This window comes from Puntigrus tetrazona, chromosome 15 (genome assembly GCF_018831695.1).
Source record: "Puntigrus tetrazona isolate hp1 chromosome 15, ASM1883169v1, whole genome shotgun sequence".
Lineage (NCBI taxonomy): Eukaryota > Metazoa > Chordata > Actinopteri > Cypriniformes > Cyprinidae > Puntigrus > Puntigrus tetrazona.
This window is the reverse complement of record NC_056713.1, coordinates 20,650,110-20,668,425: the sequence shown is the minus strand read 5'-3', so window position 1 is coordinate 20,668,425 and position 18,316 is coordinate 20,650,110. Positions and strand designations below refer to the sequence as shown.

The window sequence follows — 18,316 nt, the reverse complement described above, 5'->3', positions numbered from 1 at the left end:
TCTGACAGCGACTCGTTCATCATGTCATCAGTGGAAAATATAAAAATGTCTGTGGGGAAACAGGGATGATGTTACTGGATGCTTTCAGACATAGCTCTGAATACACACATGGCACAACCTCGCACGGACAGGAACGCCCTTGAAGATTCATCATGTCGCCACCCTGTCACCCTACACACACACAACGCCTGCCCTCCGGTGTCCCACAGAGACCTGGATGCACAATAACTTTGGCCGGTAAGTCTTGAAAACTTATCTCAGATGAAACTGCATAATATATACACAAACAAAACCCGGTAAACCTGAGCAGTGCGGTATCTGACCTGTCTCTATCTGCACAGACATACACGTGGAAAGCAGGAGAGCCTGATAATTCCAGGAAGACTATATTCCTCTTCAAAAAAATTAAAAGTAACGTTTCCAGATATTGCCTTCCTATGTATCTCGCTCTCTTTTACACACACTCTTCCCCTGCAGTGAGATATTGACTTTGTATCAGTGTACGCTTCCCGAGTCCGCTCCTGCGGTGAGATATAAATAGCCCTAACTAGAGGAATGAGAATTTAATAATCAAAGATAATGGCTTAGTACATATTTATACTTCAGCGGCTTCTACTTCCTGTCAAGTTGTCTCCTTCATTCTCAAATCTTTCCCCACACCTCTATGTTCTCCCCACAGGATACGAGTTCGCTTTCCCTCCATCTCCATCTGCCGCTTTCTATCAGCAGTCGTCCCTCTATCGCTCCCTACCATCAGGAAATGACCTGTCAGGGCCTTCAGAGAAAAAAGGGAAGGCGTGGAAGACAGAATTCCACGTTCAGAGAAGGGCAGCAACCCTCATCAACACGTTCGCCTGTGCCTCAAACCCCTCCTTTTCGTCCTTTCACTCCCTCCTTTCTTCTGCATTCACATCAGCTCTCTCGTTTTCTCTCAGGCCGATGAATGGATGAAAGGAATCTAAGGTCTGGCCTTTATGAAGGACTGTGTGTGATGCTTTCAGGGATGTTAGACCTACTGTTTGCACATTTATGAAGTTTCAACAATTTGATTTGATGGGGGAAAAAAAAAAGATTGTTAATAAATCACACATTTGAGTTATCATTGCATTTCGCAATAGTCCAGGACCTGTAGTTTGATACTTATGTTCAGAGAACTAAACAAAGGCACAACTCATCAACTAGCCATAGTAAATAACTGCTAAAAAATGATATGTGTGCAGATGGTTCTCTACTAATAGCCAAACAAGTTTTTTTCTTTGCTTTCTGCAGTGGTTGAAAGCCCTTGTTATCGTGCGCTTTTTGCACATATTTATTTAACATCTATTTAACATGCCAGGATTGTCTTGTAAAATAATGTGGGTCAGGTCAGCGTGGACACTTTGAAATGGGCTCCCACAGGTGTGAGTTTGTTTGACTTTGTGAAAATATTGTGGTCCCGAGTCTTTTATAACAGCATGTGTGTGCTAACATCAGAGCTATGTAGGGCTTTGTGTGTGTGCATATGCGCCCACACCCTAATGAACACGCACACACACAGGTGTTCTGCAGCATACCTCGCTCATTCTTTGCGTCCTGGTGACGGCTGATCTTTGAACGGCTCTGAAGAGGAGCGACTGCTTTGTGAAGTGACATAAAAAGGGGTACGATTGTCTCCTGACATACAGTAATGCCTTTAGTACACCTCACAGTTCATGATCCAAAGTCAACAGAGCAGAAAATAAATAAACCCTATATGCTTTTGAAGAGAACGAAAGAAAGGTGGCCGCATTAGTCACCAGAGTTGATAGAAGGCACTTTTATTGCAGAAGATGTGGGCGGCCGCTGTTAAACACATGGGCATGTCTCTTGGCATGACATGCAGTCTTTGCCCGCTGGTCCCAGCTGAATTGAGGTATAGACTGCAGGTATAGTGAAAGACACAGTGTGCCTGGAATGCAAGTTAATGAAAAGCCTGAGCCCTGGGATCATCCCAAGTCTCTTTTAGTAAGCCAAAGCAGGTCCGGTGAGATTTATAAGTCTCATTTCATAGAAGACTTAATCTGAACATCTCTGCAGAGGGTAGAGAGATGAGCTTTTAAGTTTAAATCAGTTGAAGGTCTATAGGGGTCTGCTCTACATGAAAAGAACTTTATATATAAATGTTAAAAACAAGAACCTTTAGGCTGAAACCAAGTGTGCAATAATTCTACAGCCTTAATTGTGATTATAGTACATGCAAAACAATTTTCAAAGTCGATGTATTGCATTTTATACATGGAAGCACTGAGGAAATTCTCTCCAAGTTCCATGTAGATTCAGCTGATGACTCAATGTGGTGCCAGCCAAGTCGTATTCATGACTGACATGCTGCCTTATCAAATTCACCTCAGCTATGTACATGAAAGGTCATCAACAGACTCAGGTAACCAACAAAAGTAATGCCTGAACCTCACATGGACTTTGCCCAGGAAACCAAACACGGATCTCAAGAGATGTTTGCTGACAGAAAACATATTTATGCAGCTGTCCCGATAAGTCATTGATATCATTACTTTGGAAACTTCTCCACAAATAACACTGCAATGATTAATATTCAACATTAAGCTCCTGTATTAAAATGTAAATCTTGAATATAAACCTACTATCCTCCTTCAAAACTGAGTATATCTCCAAGAAACTGTGTGCAACTCCATGTAAGTTATTTACAAGACTTTTTACAAGTAACTGAAACGGACATTTATAATATCACTTGACTCCGGGATAAAAACCATAATATATCCAATCAAGCCGATTTCTAAACCTCAGAAAGTCTCAGCTTTTAATTGTGAATTGGACGCAAAAACACAGAATTTAAATATACAATCCTAAATCTAAACCTATAATTTAGACTGTTAAGTGTACTTAAGTGTTGTACAACAACCCTAAATGTCAACCTACAAAGCCCATTCTAATCCTGGCTGAAACTAAACTTCCCACAAACTCATAACATAAACATCTTAATTCAGCAAAGTTATAAAATCGCCTCTCTGTAATAATGAAAACGCTTGGTCTCGTGTGCTCAGTGGGCGGTCTGAAGCGCAGCCGTGATGCATGAGAGTGAAGGTGGCAGCGTGGAAGATTTTATACACTGCCCTGCACTGCTCTTCTCTGCATTACTGCCCTGACGCGCATGACGGATGCGCTTTGGAGTGCCGGGCAGTCTCTCTGTCTTCAGCTGCTCCACTGCGGCTGAGCCTCATCCATTTTCATGACCGGCAGAGCTGCTTTTAATCTCACTGTCTTCTCCGCAGTGTCTCATACGTATCAGGCACAGGCTGGAGCGAGTCCCGGACCAAAGGGGAAAAAACCACAGCTCTGGGATTTGATTATTCTGGAAAAATAGCGCTAGCTGAATTTCATTTAAATTCTTTATCTGGGCTTTACCACTCTGTGTGTGTGTGGGTTCCTCTTATCTGTTTGTGTTATGTTGTGTTGAGTCATTCAGCCTTGACACAGATCCTTTCTTATCTAAGAGCTGCCGAGAGACAACTAAACGAGGGCAAGGTGAAGCCAACGGATGAAAGAGCAAATGACACTTTCTCAAACATGACTTTGTGGACTGAAGAAGTCAGTGGATTGTACAAACTGTGTTCGGTCAAGTCTGTTGACTGTCAAATGGAGAGAAAGATAAAGGCCAGGCCTCTATCTCCAAAGAACAATCTCTAGTCAGAGAAATTGTCCCTAATACTTATCGCACCATAGTTTCCTTTCTGGCTGGCAGTCTGGGTCTTAGAAACTAGGGAAAGCGCATGCCCAGTACTTTACTGAGGGAAAATCTGACATTTGGCTCACTTGCTTTTGTTTATTCACATTAAAGACAAAATGATTTGGCTCTACAAATCCAGATTTTGGACAGTTTTCAACTGGTCAGATTAGGAGACCAAGTGGCCTGCCAGCTTGGTCAGTCTGGGAAACGGTCAAAGACCAGCAACCAAGTTTAATTGGATACAATATTTTTTATAATATCTTTGGTCTATTTTCCGGAAGAGAAAGAATGTGCATATCTTCAGTTTCTAAAAGAGTACAGCATACATCAAAGCTAAAACTGATTTAGTAGAAAACTGATTGGTCTTTAAATGGGAAAAAAGTGCTATTTTAGGAAATAATATGCATCTTGTGACTCAACAGAGTGTTATCAGTGTGTACATGTGCAGAGCAAAGAGTTTACATTATTCATATTTTATCTTGTTTGATGAAGTATGAAGAATTCTGTTTCTTGGGAAAAATCTTTAGGAAATGTCTGTACATTGTCACTAGTTCTAAAAGTTAAACTGAAATAAACTCATATATGATACAAGGTCAAAGTTAAGAATCTAACTGTGAGAAAACACCTGACAGCAACCAGAAAACAAGTGAAAATTGTTTAATTAAAAACACATTTAAATTAATAGCTTAAATGACTGAGAGTTTAACTAAACCTAAAAGACAAAATTAGGCCACATCAAGTCATTTTCTAACAAATGAAAAATCAAACAAAAGAACATGGACCCCGCTCACGCAAGCGCATCCTCTTTCTACAAAATGTCATAGGCATGCTTGACTGAGAGCGAGCCAAGCAGATGAAAACGCTTTGGTCTCATTCCCCCGAAGCTTTTTCCGACTCTAATGTATATAATCTCCTCACTTTGTGCTGCTTGTGACATTTCCATTGAGAGAAACTGCGAAAATACAGATACTCTGCTGCATCGCATTCCAGATTCAACAGCCGCCTTTAAATGTCATTCATCCACTCTCACATTTACAGCCATCGGTGGTGCGAATCAACAAAATTACTGTCAACAAAAACTGTGACCGAGAGAAATACGTCTTTTTTCGTCGCAATTCCTGAAACTCAGTTTGGCTTGACGTAGCGTTTGTTGCTTGCAAAGGAAGTAATTATCAATTATAAGACGGATTTGGCTGATTCTCAGAGGAGGAAGAGGCAGGTTTAGAGTGTTTAAGTGATACTCTAAGTATAGCAGCAGTGGTGTAATACTATCCAGCCTCCCATGCTGAGATACTCAATGCTCTTACTGCCTGATACTACAACAATGTCAGCAAAGTGCCCACACGCTGACCCCCGACTTTAACCCTCATTATAGATTCCCTACACCCTCCGCTCTCTCTTTGCTCGCCCATCATCTCGTCTCTCGCTCCAGCTATCCGTCACATTCTTTCTCCAAGAGCCCATCCTTGTTTTAATTTGAGCGCTAAACTGAGAAACAGTCACACATCTTCACATGCACAAACACTCTCTGACTCCAGTGTGGTTGCTTTGTGGTTTCGAGCCGTGTACGCGTCATTACCACAGGCCTCTCTTCGAAAATGAGGCACAATTACGACAGCGATGCATCACAGCCTAGCCAAGTAGTGCAGAACAATTCCATTTAAACCCAGCTTTTATGATGTCTCATTCATAAGGACCCCAGATCGCAACTCACCTCGCAACTGCAAGTTTAATTACAGATCACATTCAATTACGTCGAGCCTGCTCATGTAATTGGTACTATCAAATGCAATACAAATTTAAGAAAATCAAAAATTTAGAACGATTTAACTTCCATTAAAAGAGACCCAAATAATCTTGATTTGATTCAGATCAAATTTCAGTAATGTCAAAAGATGCAATAAGAAGTCTCAATACGATCTAAAATACTGTTAATTTTTTTTTACACAAAACAACAGCCGGGTTCCCATCAAAAGTTTTGAATTTGACTGGTGCGCAAAACTGGAATACTGCATAAAACATTTGTGAATAAGCACAATTTCCATCCAGTGAATCAAAGAGAACAAAACTGTCACTTCCTGATAAACCTGGACTATAAATAACTAAGTAGGAGAAAATAATCATTTTCAAATATAATAAATGATTTGCACCTCAGAGCGAGAAGAATGAATGAATGTGGTCATTGCTTTTGGAGGTGGATGCTCCTGTTTGGAAATGCAGTCAAGTAAGACATTTCTTGGAGAGAAATACTTTGATGACAGACTTTGCTTGGGCATTTTCAGAATAACCATAACTTTTCAGATGGTGTGAAAGGACATCGGCCTGCTGTTTAATCAAGTTTTACCCTCCCATAGCGCAATGTCACATGACTTCTTTTGATGCACTTCGAGGAATTAATTTCCATCTCCCATTATTTGCATTATTCCTCAAGCAAGCATAAACTTTTTTTTTTGGAATTAAAAGATTTTTTATTGTTTCTCACGTGATACTTCAAAATGTCTATTAAAATCAGGTAATGGGTCATTACTGACTTGTCCATAGTATTTATTTTTCCTACTATGGAAGTCAGTGGTGACCCACAACAGCCTTGTTACAAACGTATCTTTCTTTGTGTGGAACAAATAAATTCATACAGATTTGTAACTACTCAAGTAAATGATGACAGAATTTTCATTTTTGGGTGAACTTCTTTAAGTTAAATGTCCTACAGAATTTTAGGAGAAGCAAAAACTCATTCAACTATCTAAAATTCTTTAAGAGAAACACCTAAGATAACCTCCGTACTTCAGTAAAGCATAAGATATAAAGGAGCAACCTATGAGCAATCAAAGTTTCCTCGTAGTGTTCAGGAAAACCACATTGACATTTTGTTGCAGATGTATTACCTACAGTTCTATATTTCTCCTTGCCTTTTTCAGTCACGACTCGCAGACACACATACACTCTAGTCTGGGTTTTAGTTTCTCCTGACAGTGCAGAACTGAAGCTTCAGCGTACAGAAAGATACAGAGTCGTCATTAGAGCGGACCCACAAGGGACTGCCGGCAGGCAGGTGCACGTCTCCTCACTTCCACCAGGGGAGCTTGGGAGTGGGGCATCGTCTTGTTCTCTGCTCTCGCTTATCAACTCACCACTAAAAGCAGCAAAGTTAACCAAGGGATCAGACCCAGGATAATAGCAGAAAACTGGGACGTAGGAACATAGGGACAAGAGCATTAAACCTAAAGCTTCAAGGACAAAATCCTGCAGCCAAGAGTAAGCATTTCAGCTATACTGTATCTTATAGCATCAACTAGGTTTTTGCATTTTCTAAAGACTTAAGACTCTATGATTCAAATCCTTCATCAATGTGAGTCTATGCAGTTTTTCACCCACGCTAGGCCAAAAGATCACCAAAGATCTTCAAATCGTCTCAGACTTACAGACTAGCTGCATCAACTCAACATCAAAACAAGAAGAACATCAGGTCTGTCCTGTCTCACTAACTCTGAACCCCAAAAACTCTTTTCTCCCAGGTCTCCATTCTTACCCCTCCCTCCCCAAGCAGCATTAATCACCCCGGCCCTGAACAGAACTAAATGACTACGGTCATTCAAGCCCAGGACAGCTTTGTTACAAACACAGCCTTTTCTGAATGCATCTCCACAGCCTTTTTTGTCTGCTTGGAGAGGGCTGCTCCTCAAACCCGACTCCTCCTTCCACCAGAACGGCCGGATTACCTCTCACAGACCAGTCGGACAGTGAGAGAGGAGGGTTACAGGCCAAGCGGTTCGCCGGGGTGATTCATGGGCTTTTCTAGAAAGACCTACACCCCTCTTACCCTCCAAAAACTAAGGGCCATGCCTTCAACCAGTGCCTAGCAACCGGCAGCTGGGGCGCAACAGAAATGGGTAAGGACAGGGAGTTTCTGAGCTGAATCGGGCTAGACTAGCAGGCTCCATGGTAGATACAGGGACAAAAACAGGAGACAAACAGCGAGACAAGTGCAGAAGCTGGGAGGACAATAGCAGAAGCTGTAGCCTGACTCAGCCCCTCATCAGTCACTGTAACAACTACTGACCTTATTCTCTTTAAAGTGTTCAAACAAAAACCCAAGCAAACACAGTTAAGTGCAAAACGGGGACTTTGGACAAAGGCGCTCTTGACACAGCTAATGTAATGTGCATGCGACTGTCTCAAAGACAAATATGAACAGTTCACACCATGAAAAGACCCCAAATACAACCCACGGCAAGTTCGAGTGCAGTTTGCCTTATCTAAACACACCATACACTATAATTAAGTATATTAATTTTATTCTCTTAAGATACTTAATGGTTGGACACACCAATCTGATTACATCAAGTCATTTGTTTCACACCATTAACAATATCTTCATTAGCGGTTAATTAAAAAGCTAACAAGTGCTCATTGCCTATTACTCATTTAGTTATCATATTTAGTTATCACTTCTTTACGGTCTTGATCTATTCAACACAACTGAGCAGTGTAGGCAGCTTAGGGAATGCTGAGAAAAGACATGAACAGATGTGGGGAAATAAACATGCTGTTTCGAATATTACATAAATCATATAAGCCTCTGTGAGTTTTACCGGAATAATAATCCTTATGCAATATTTTTAAAAGCAAAACAGGGTAAGCAAGAGGGTTTAATGAAACCAAACACAGACATATCAGAAGATGCAAGTAACAGCACCAGTTCAGAAGTTAATATCCATATTGAAAGCTCTTCAGAATCCAGTGCAGACTATTGTGTCTAGTGTAATTGGTTCAGTGGATTGTTTCATACTCTTGGACTGATGAAATCTCATTCTGGATCTTGTTTGTATATCCATTTCTTTCTCTCAAATGATCAGTTTGTCATCCTTAAACCCTATGTTTCTCATTTGGGGTCCATATGCGCAATCTTTGCGCCACGCCTTGCGCATCCACCGGTGCTTTTCACAGCAGGTGTCACCCCACATTCTGAGACTGCCGCGTCTGTGGCACCTGCTGTGGAAATCACCAGTTGGTTTACCTAACGCGCTGCTTTAACGCAGGAGTTATAAATATGAACATGAAGTTTAATGTTCTACGTTTTAAATTCCTCCCTCCAAGTACAAATAATTTCCCATAAACATTATACGCAGGAAAATGCATTCTTATTCGGACTAAAACTTAATATACTTTGCCAAGTGATGCCTGAAAAAAGTGTCCAAAATAAAACCCCGCGCTTCATACTGTACAATAAAAAAAAAAACGTTTTGATGTAAAACTTCATTGACGCGTCTACGAAACAAAATAAATAAATAAGACAATAACAATGAAGTAAACTCTGTAAAGGTCTATATAATGTTAAATTGCGCATTTAGCAGGGTCGCTTATCACGCTTATCACGTCCTGTTAGAACTGAGCATAAAAAGTAACTCACCATCCACTTGGTTAAAGTATACTAATCCACAGAGTAAAAGATGTGTTAGAGGACTCATTCTGTCATAGTCCACATCCACTCCACACCTCAGTTCTCAAACACTGGACAAGTTTCTCCTCTTTTAGTGTTTGGAGTATGTAGGAACTCTCAGTAGCCGCTCAGATCCAGCTGAAATGTCAGTTGAGTATTCGCTAGGCTCATGGTGTCTTTCTGGATGAGGAATGAGATCCACGCGCACCAGTGAGGATTGAACTAGTGTCTGTCAGCCAGTGGGTTAAAGCATGCCTTATACCAGCTTTTGATTTCTGTCCTAACGGGACAACAAAACAGCAGAAGCGAGTCGGAAACAGCAGCGAGCACGCGTAAAGACAGATGCGGGTCTGTCCAAACGCGCGTGGAAACGTCGCGCGCTCCGGTTCCTTCAACAGCTTCTGAAGCACCTTACAGATCGCTTCCACGACACTCTCCGGTGTTCAAAGTGTAAATATGTCTTCTCGTTTCGTTACACTCTTAACTCCGCTTCCAGAAATCCGCTCCAAAGTTCCGTGGCGCGCCGTTAAATCCAGCGTGAATCGGTCGGGGGTGGCGCTGGCCCCGTGCGATCGCTCTCTGTGAGTCTACGGCAGAGTGAATGTGATCAGTCTTGGGAAGGGCGAGAGCTCCGCAGCGCTCCTACAGCTCCATAACTGACACCCCTGTGCGCACAGCTCCCGGGCCGAGCCAAGACTGACGCTCATGCTAGAGGAAGAAACAGCGAGGGGGAGGAGAGCGGGAGGAGTGGAGGAGGAGGAGGAGGAGGAGGAGGAGGATGCTGTGGGCAGAGGTGGCTAGGGAGCGCTCAAAGCTTCTCTCCGATCTTGGCTCACAGCTTTTCGTGGTGTTATCCACAAAGTTGACCCAAAGCGCCGCACGATCGGCACCACACCAAACGAGGAGACAGTAGGGCCACCGATAATTTAGAACAATAATACAATATAAAATAAAGTCAAATTAAACAGATATTATTATTATTATTTAGCCTTACAATGTTAATTTGACTGCATTCCTGGTAGTTAAATAACCGCTAAATCTGGGACATACAGTAACCTATGAAATATATCTTATATTATTTATATTACAATTTTAATTATTTGTTTTTAGTTTTTATATATATATATATATATATATATATATATATATATATATATATATATATATATATATATATATATACTATATATAACTATAAACTATATATAACATTTATACAAGATACATATATTCAAAATGATAAAATAGGAAATATAATATTGAACTAGAATAGTTAAACTATACTCTCAGAAAGATATATAGATAGATAACACTACAGCGGAAGACCACCGTTCACTGAAATATTATCTTCTAGTCTCAGCTATAAGACTGTATAATTGGTTTCATTAAAATTTGATGGGCTGTCCTGCATTAGGTGGATAATACTGAGGAGGTCAAACACACAAATCTCATTTCCTGAGATGCAAATAACTTACACACCGACGATAAATGTACATTTTACGGCCGATATGTATGCAATAGCTTTGCATTATTAAAACAAATAAATGCAGTTTTTCTTTCGCTGGATGTTATTTAGACGCGTTCGGTAAAGGATTGTTATTTTAAATTTAATTTGAGAGCGAGCGTCGGGCAGGGGGAAGAAACGCTGTGAAATGCGCCGCAGCTCAACCGCGCAGGAGCAGGGCTTGTGTCTGCATCTCCATCCGAGCGTGGACGCACTGGATGCCGCCTGGCTGCTCTAATCCAGCTGCCCCGTGTGGACGAATCTTTAGCGCCCCCTAACGGTACCGTAAAAACAAAGAGCCGAGCGAAACAAAGACCTTTGAGCTCCAAACATGCCAGAGAATCCTAAGGATTCATTTAGAGCATTAACGCGAATAAATACATTTCAAACAAGCAATCCACAGGAGTCACTTAAAAAAAAGAGAGATTGAGATGAATATGTTTTTATATGTTTATAAAACTATAAAATACCTGAACCAAATTCATACTTGCAAAAACTTACAAATCTTTCACAATTTAAAAAATGTAAAAAACCTTCAGCATCTGGAAGCCTATTTCAGTATATATATATATATATATATATATATATATATATATATATATATATATATATATATATATATATATATATTTTATTTTTTTTTTTATTATTATTATTTTTCATATAGCAAGCCTGTTGGCAATTACAAGAAATACACTCACATTTTGATATACAGTCATAATTACCTTTTTATTAATTCATTAACTGAACTAGATTTTACAGATAAAAGTTACATTTCCATTTTTTTCCATAAAGTCTGCCACTGTTATCGCTCATATATCTAGCTCTAGTTAAAAAGTGTGTCATTTAATTGAATTCGAGCATATCTGGAATAAAAGACGCTTTGAATTCGGCGTGAAACCTTGAATCAATAGCAGTCAAACCTGAGGCACTGGGGCCGATAAAAGCAGACCTGTAAAATCATCAAACAAGGCCTGACTCCTCAGAGGAGCGCTTGGACTTGTGCAGGCAACACAGGGGCCGGATTCCCTTCGCGAGCGGGACGCTGGAATCCCCCTGCTTTCAAACCGATTTCTGACATCAAAGCAAAATAAAAGCCCTTCTGTGGAAATCATTCAAAAACAGACACTTAAAAACAAATATCTGTTCTTCTGTCATCCCCTTCTTTCAACTGCTCTCGCTCATGCGCCGAACTCCTGCTGCATTTCTCACTAACACACACACACACACATTTACAGTGTCATCACAGCGCTTTTTTTTTTTTTTTTTAAAGAGGGCTCTCATAGGTACATAATGATAGCTTTGACTCACAGAAGCATTTTCCACCTCTTCTGTTTGTTTGTGAGGCGACATGTTGGAGCTTGTGAGGTTTTTGCTGCTGCAACATTTAGTTTGCGGTGAGTGCTGTCAACAAGCCAGATCCAGCAATCTTCTCGATAGTTTAATCCATGCGCGTAAGCCTTACGATGAATGCGAATTCATTATTCCTTGGTCGGCCCAACCACTAGCAATGCAGGCAGCTGCTACAGAAGGGACACTATTGAATCGCTTTTCTGATATCACGTCACATTTCAATTGTATGAATGTACAGGGAATGAAAAGACACAAAGTTAAAAACATGGACAAAATGTTACATGCTTCTGGTAACGCCTTTTTGTGTAGACGTCTACGATTTCCACAAATATGTTGTGAGAAGGTGTGCTAATACCGTTATATGTGAAAATAGAAAAACATTATGATAAAGAGTCAGCAAGTTGAGACAGCAAGTTTCCATTCAGCAACATGAAAGAAAGAAAGAAAGAAAGAAAGAAAGAAAGAAAGAAAGAAAGAAAGAAAAAGATATACACAGACACAAAGAAAACAAAGAAAAGATTTTAAAATGTTTTACAGCAACTCTGTTAAACACTATTGGTGATAAAAAAGAAAAAAGAAAGCAAGGAAGCAAGAATATATTTTAATGTGTGTGTGTGTGTGTGTGTGTGTATATATATATATATATATATATATATATATATATATATAATTAAAATGTGATATCTTTTAATATAGTTTAAATAATATCGTAATATATTACTATAATTAATATTAATATATTATGTATTTTATTCATTTATTTATTTATTACATTTATTATTGTAATGCCAAGAAAGAAAGAAAAGGAAATGTGATACATTTTAATGTAGTTTAAATTCTTGTAAAGGCAAAACTCATTTTGGAATCCTGAATCCTGAGAATCGTGAAAAACAAATGTCACAGCTTCACAATATACATATATATATATATATATATATATATATATATATATATATATATATATATAGAGAGAGAGAGAGAGAGAGAGAGAGAGAGAGAGAGAGAGAGAGAGAGAGAGAGATTTTTTTATTAATATAAGCACATATGAGAGAGACACTGGGTAATGACCCTTTCTTAATGACAACAGCAAGAGAAAAAAATATATACATATTAAAAAAATACTACTTGGGTGGAGTGGAGAGCCACATCGTGTTGTGTGTGTTTTCAACAGTGTTTCTGTGCAGTAAACCCATCTAAAAAGTAGCAGGCCTGTGTGTGGCATCACACTGACAACGCTGTTCTACACATCCATAAACAATGCATGTCTCTGCTTTACGGCTAGATGAAAAACTCTATTTCTCCCTCCACATCTCAATCTCCCTCTTGTTATATCTCCATTCTAAATCTATCCACTGTATCCGCGTATCTTGAAAGGTAGCCCTGTCCCTGCAGGGTGCTAAATATTGGCTGAAAGTGGATTTATTTTAATTAAAAAGAAGAGATGTTTACCCAAGCCTGAGAGACTCTTCAGAATCAGACGGTGGAGTGGGGGTGACCAAAGAAAGTGTATGACCGGAGAACCATTTCGTGCATTACGCATATAAGCGCCACCTCTTTCATGCACACCAATAAGAAAAATTAAAGATGCTAATATGAATGTGCTTCTTAGTGACATATTGTTATTTATTAAGCTTGCACTAAATCTTCAACCACAACAAATGCACTTTATCCTCAATTCCACACAATTACGCAGCTTTTCCGCCGCAAATAATTAAAGGAAGTGGTGAAATTCCATGTGGACCTACTCATGACTTTGTGTTTATATGGTTTATATGGTTGAAAGCGTTCGCATTAATTCCTACCGTTCGCCCAGCCAATCAAACCAAGGAGGCATAAAACAAAATGAAACGTATTACGCATTCGCATGACAACGAATGGTGAAAATGCAAATTGCCTCAACAAAGGCTTTCAAAAGAGCTTAAAAGCAGCAAAATTACGGCACGCTGTCAATCACGAGAAATAACCGGAGATTAGCATTCATATGGTTGAATAAAATCTTCACCATTACAAGGGCACGGGCTCCGCTGAAGGCAAACACACTCAGACACGTGAACAAAACCACCTCCCACATCAAATTATCCCTCCTTTCCTTTTGCTGCGCACTTCTCTCCATCATCTCCCACGCCACAATGGCCACCAGTGCTCTGCCACATGCTCCAGAGCTTCGTTTGTTTCCACCTAAACCAATCAAGCGCCTATCGCTGTCAACTCATTTGGCCAATTACGGCTGTATAATCTGATCAACCCAAATCATCTATCAGGACCCTCCACCGGTTTTTGTCTGCGGACCATCTGGTGAGGGAACCCAAAGGAAGCTGAGGTACCATGCACCTAAAAAGGTCAGATCATTGCGCTCCTGATGGACTTGACTTTTGCTTTTTTTCCTGACATTGACACGCAGAGACAAGGGAGATGATAAATTTATGCTGGCCATATTTCTTGTTTGTGCGCCAACCGGAGTGATCCTTTTTTGCACAATTTAGAGACCTCTGTATAAAAAATGCGCCTTGATTGACTTTTTGGATGAGTGCATATTGTATTTTTGGATCTACGCACCTTATACTATTGGACTTGAGTGTTTTTGGTTCTATAACCTTTTCCATGTTTTCTGTTTGTTTGTTTTTAGAAGATACTAGTGCTGTAAAATGATTAATAGCATGCAAAGTTTTTGTTTCCAAAACGTAAAAAAGTACATACTGTGTACACGCACATGCACGCACTTATACATTTCAGAAAAAATGCTGTGTTCAATATATTAAATATATTTAATAAATAATATAAATGATATAAATGTAGACATATAAATTAATATAAATATATTTTTTTAATTACACTGCATTTTTTGTATTTATGTATACATAATAAATATACACAGTACACACACATATAGTTTAGATGCGATTAATCACGATTAATAGTTTGACAGCACTAGAAAAAAAACAAATGTCTTTCATGCTAAAGTACACAGAAAGCAAAGTTGGCCCCTAAATTTGCTTACTAAAATAACACATAGTATAATGCAGGAACATTTTTACAAAAGCAATATGACATATGAGGCTATTCTTGATCATATTTCAAGTCTTATCATGAATAAACTGAATGTTGTGTTTAACAGTGCCCTTCAGCCATATCCAATACAATACATTATACAGTAATAGCTCATCCTTTCAAACTTATTGCTTAAATTACTTAATCATCAGAAAGTAAATGTGTAGTTTCTGGTGGACAGCATTAGTTTGGCCATAAGGTCATTGATTATATAAGGTTTAAATGAATTATAGGACCTTACGGTCTCATCATTTATCTTGATAAAGGATTGGATGGAAACATTACTGGCTACCCCAGTCCGCTCTACTCTCTCATCTCTTTCTTAACTCTATCTCTCTTTCATTTCCTCTACATCAGCTCAGAAGGTGTGCCTGGGATTTCCTCAAAAGGCTGACCCCTATTTGGACTTCCCTTTGGTATTCAGAGAAATATCCAAGACTCATTTGATGTTTAAACCACAGAATTCTGGTAAACGAAATGAAGTGAGTTATGTTTTATATTTCATTTGAATGAATGACATTCTTCCCCAGGTAAGTTCCATTGGCAGTTCGTTAATCTGACGTGAAAAGCATGTCAGATCACTCTGTTTTGAAAGAATATTAAAATAATGAACAAACAAACAAAAATAAATGGCATACCGTATACCTCTCACCTCATTTCCTGCAGCTCCTTATGCCTGATTCAAATAATTTGTACAAACAATCTGAGACGATTTCGTAAACCTTTGGATTTTATTAAAAAACTGAACAAAAAAAACTTGTTGCATCCATTGGACTTCAGATTAATCTCAAATCATGTCGTAGGACTTCTGAAGTTCACGCAAATGAAGTTTAACACCTCACTCCAATTGTTGCTTCTGATGACAGAATTTGTCGTGAGAAATAGTGTATTGCATTTCAAAAAGGGCACAATAGAACAAATTTTAGTGGTCTCTGACCCCACTTTACTTGTTTGCTCTCATGCATTCACATCCACATGAATGGAATCGAATGGATCACTAACTCCAGGCCCTATTTACAGCCAAAAGCGAGATGCGTACAGCCAAACCATTGATTTGCGAGACTAACAGTTATCATATCTGTTTGTCCTGATTAATACAAACCACAAATGCCCCTCTAATCGTAATGTTGCCATTCACACTCGCCTGATCCATGCGATCAAACAAAGCACTTGAGTAGGTCGCTGTTTTTACTAGCTGGCGCTACAACAATGCAGAACAATGCAGACACGAGACCAAAATTACGAGCTCTCAGAGTCCATCATCCTGATTAGCACATGCTTCCATCACAGCAGATAACTGTGACACGAGTCTAGTGTTTGCACATGCAAATCAAGCACCGCACGGCCGATTTCGTCATTAGCAATAATTAGCATGGAGGTGGCTGCCAATCAATACAGCCCTACCAGGTGTGAGATTGTTGTGTTGCGTTACGGATGTTACGCTATTCTCTAGCTTCCAAAAAGGGGGCGTCCGCACCAAACGCTCTCAATTCCGCTTCCCGCCCACAGGCGCTGGACTGCGTACGCCCCTTTTTCGGTTTGCGGTATGGATCGAGCAACAATTCCCCAGTCTCTCCTGATTCGTTTTACCTTAACAAAGCACAAACATTTATCAAAACCGCTGGAATTGAAAGACGCGGAGGGACAGGCTGCGACAGAGATATAAAACAACGGCGAGGGTAATTTGGGACTTTAATTCGTCCCGGTGAGTGAGGGCTCAGATATTTAATTGTGTGGTGGGTCAGGGGGGTACGGAGAATCCCATCAGTCACAGTCAGGTGTGAAAGCCGAACAGGGAACAGTTTAGTGGACATCCTTCACGCTGCAGCCGTATCCTCTTCTTTGCCTCCTAGCGCCCGGATTCTGATGATTAGGGGGTGGCGGGTGGGCACGAAAAGGAAGGGGGGTGTGAGTTTGATTAATGTAGGTGTCAGAGGTGGAGGTACCACCTCCTCAGCCTCCTCAGCATGGGTAATGACACAAGGGGCTGGCAGAGAGGGGCTACCTGAAGCTCAGGGTCCCCAGGCTAGGCATGATTCTTCCCTCTGATCTCCCTCTGTCAGCAGTACTGTCAGCCCGGCCCGATCAGCACCTTATTAATGGCTCCAACCTGTCACCGATTGGATATTAAGCTGCGCTTTGCAATACACGCACTTACTCACGAAGACACACACTTATAAATAAGCATACACCCATGAAGACAACAAAGACACATCCGCACAGGCTCACAAAAACATATTCCGCCTTGAAAATGAGAGCGCGGCCACAAACACACGCGCAAACCCTATTTCTCATGCACAAGCGCTGAGAAATATACAAGCGCGCACGCACGCGCGAGACTAAAATTAGATTCCCACTGGGGTGGAAACAAAGATGACAACGAATTTGGCAACTGAATAATTTCCTCTCTGTTATATGAACTGCTGAATGAATAAACGGCGAGGGAAAGATTGAAGAGGTTGTATAGTCACACCTGCAGCACAAACAGAAATACAGTTATTTATCTGAGACAGATGTTTACAAAGACTGGGTTATTTTGCTTTTGGAGGAGCTGTTTTGAAAATTGAGCTTTTCAAGCCACAAGGAACTGAATTTAAAGTAGTTACACTGCACTCAGTATTACCCTTAAAAACAGTCACTATTACTGCTAAAAAAGTATTTAGCTTCACTAAAATAAACGGGCCTTTTTAAATATATCATCTATAAAACTATGAGAAAACCATATAATTATTCATAATCAGATATCAGAGAGGGTTGAATCATAATTAGGGTAATTTGAGTTATCATGTTAAAAATAAAAACATGCTAAATTAAATTACTATTACTATAAAAATATAGATATTCTGCAAAGAAGAGACTTCCTATTTTGGTGTCTGCATCAAATTATATTTAAAAAAGTGATTTTATATACATATTAAATGTGATTAAAGTGTCAACTTTCTAATAACTGACATATTTATAACAATTAAACAACATAATTATACTGACCTATACATATTAAAATGTATAAAAGAAAAAGTGATCATGCTAAATTATTACTAAATGTATAGGATTTTAAACAATTAAATGGCAAGTGGGGAGTAGTTTAAAGGATAGCACTGTGATTCTTAAATATAGTATTTTAATGTCATCTAATGATTCTTAGTATACATCTATGATGGTTGGGGTGGGGGTGGATTAAAGCAATATTAATCTTTTATTGTTTTGGTGCTTAAAAACACCTCCTTCATATTTTATTCATACGTGG

The 18,316-nt window shown here is 39.5% G+C and overlaps 1 protein-coding gene across 11 annotated transcripts in view; it reads right to left on the bottom strand.

Moving 5' to 3' along the window:
• The window catches only part of robo2 (roundabout, axon guidance receptor, homolog 2 (Drosophila)), a 366,772-nt gene that overhangs the window by 159,490 nt on the left and 188,966 nt on the right, over positions 1 to 18,316 (bottom strand). For 2 of the 11 annotated variants that reach the window (XM_043259053.1, XM_043259058.1), the window contains exon 1: positions 9,135 to 9,866. The exons of the other annotated variants lie outside the window; for them this stretch is intronic. In XM_043259053.1, the coding sequence (XP_043114988.1) occupies positions 9,135 to 9,192 (58 nt within the window). In that variant the 5' untranslated portion in view covers positions 9,193 to 9,866. Of the gene's footprint in view, positions 1 to 9,134; positions 9,867 to 18,316 lie in introns of those variants that run through there. 11 annotated transcript variants of the gene reach the window in all.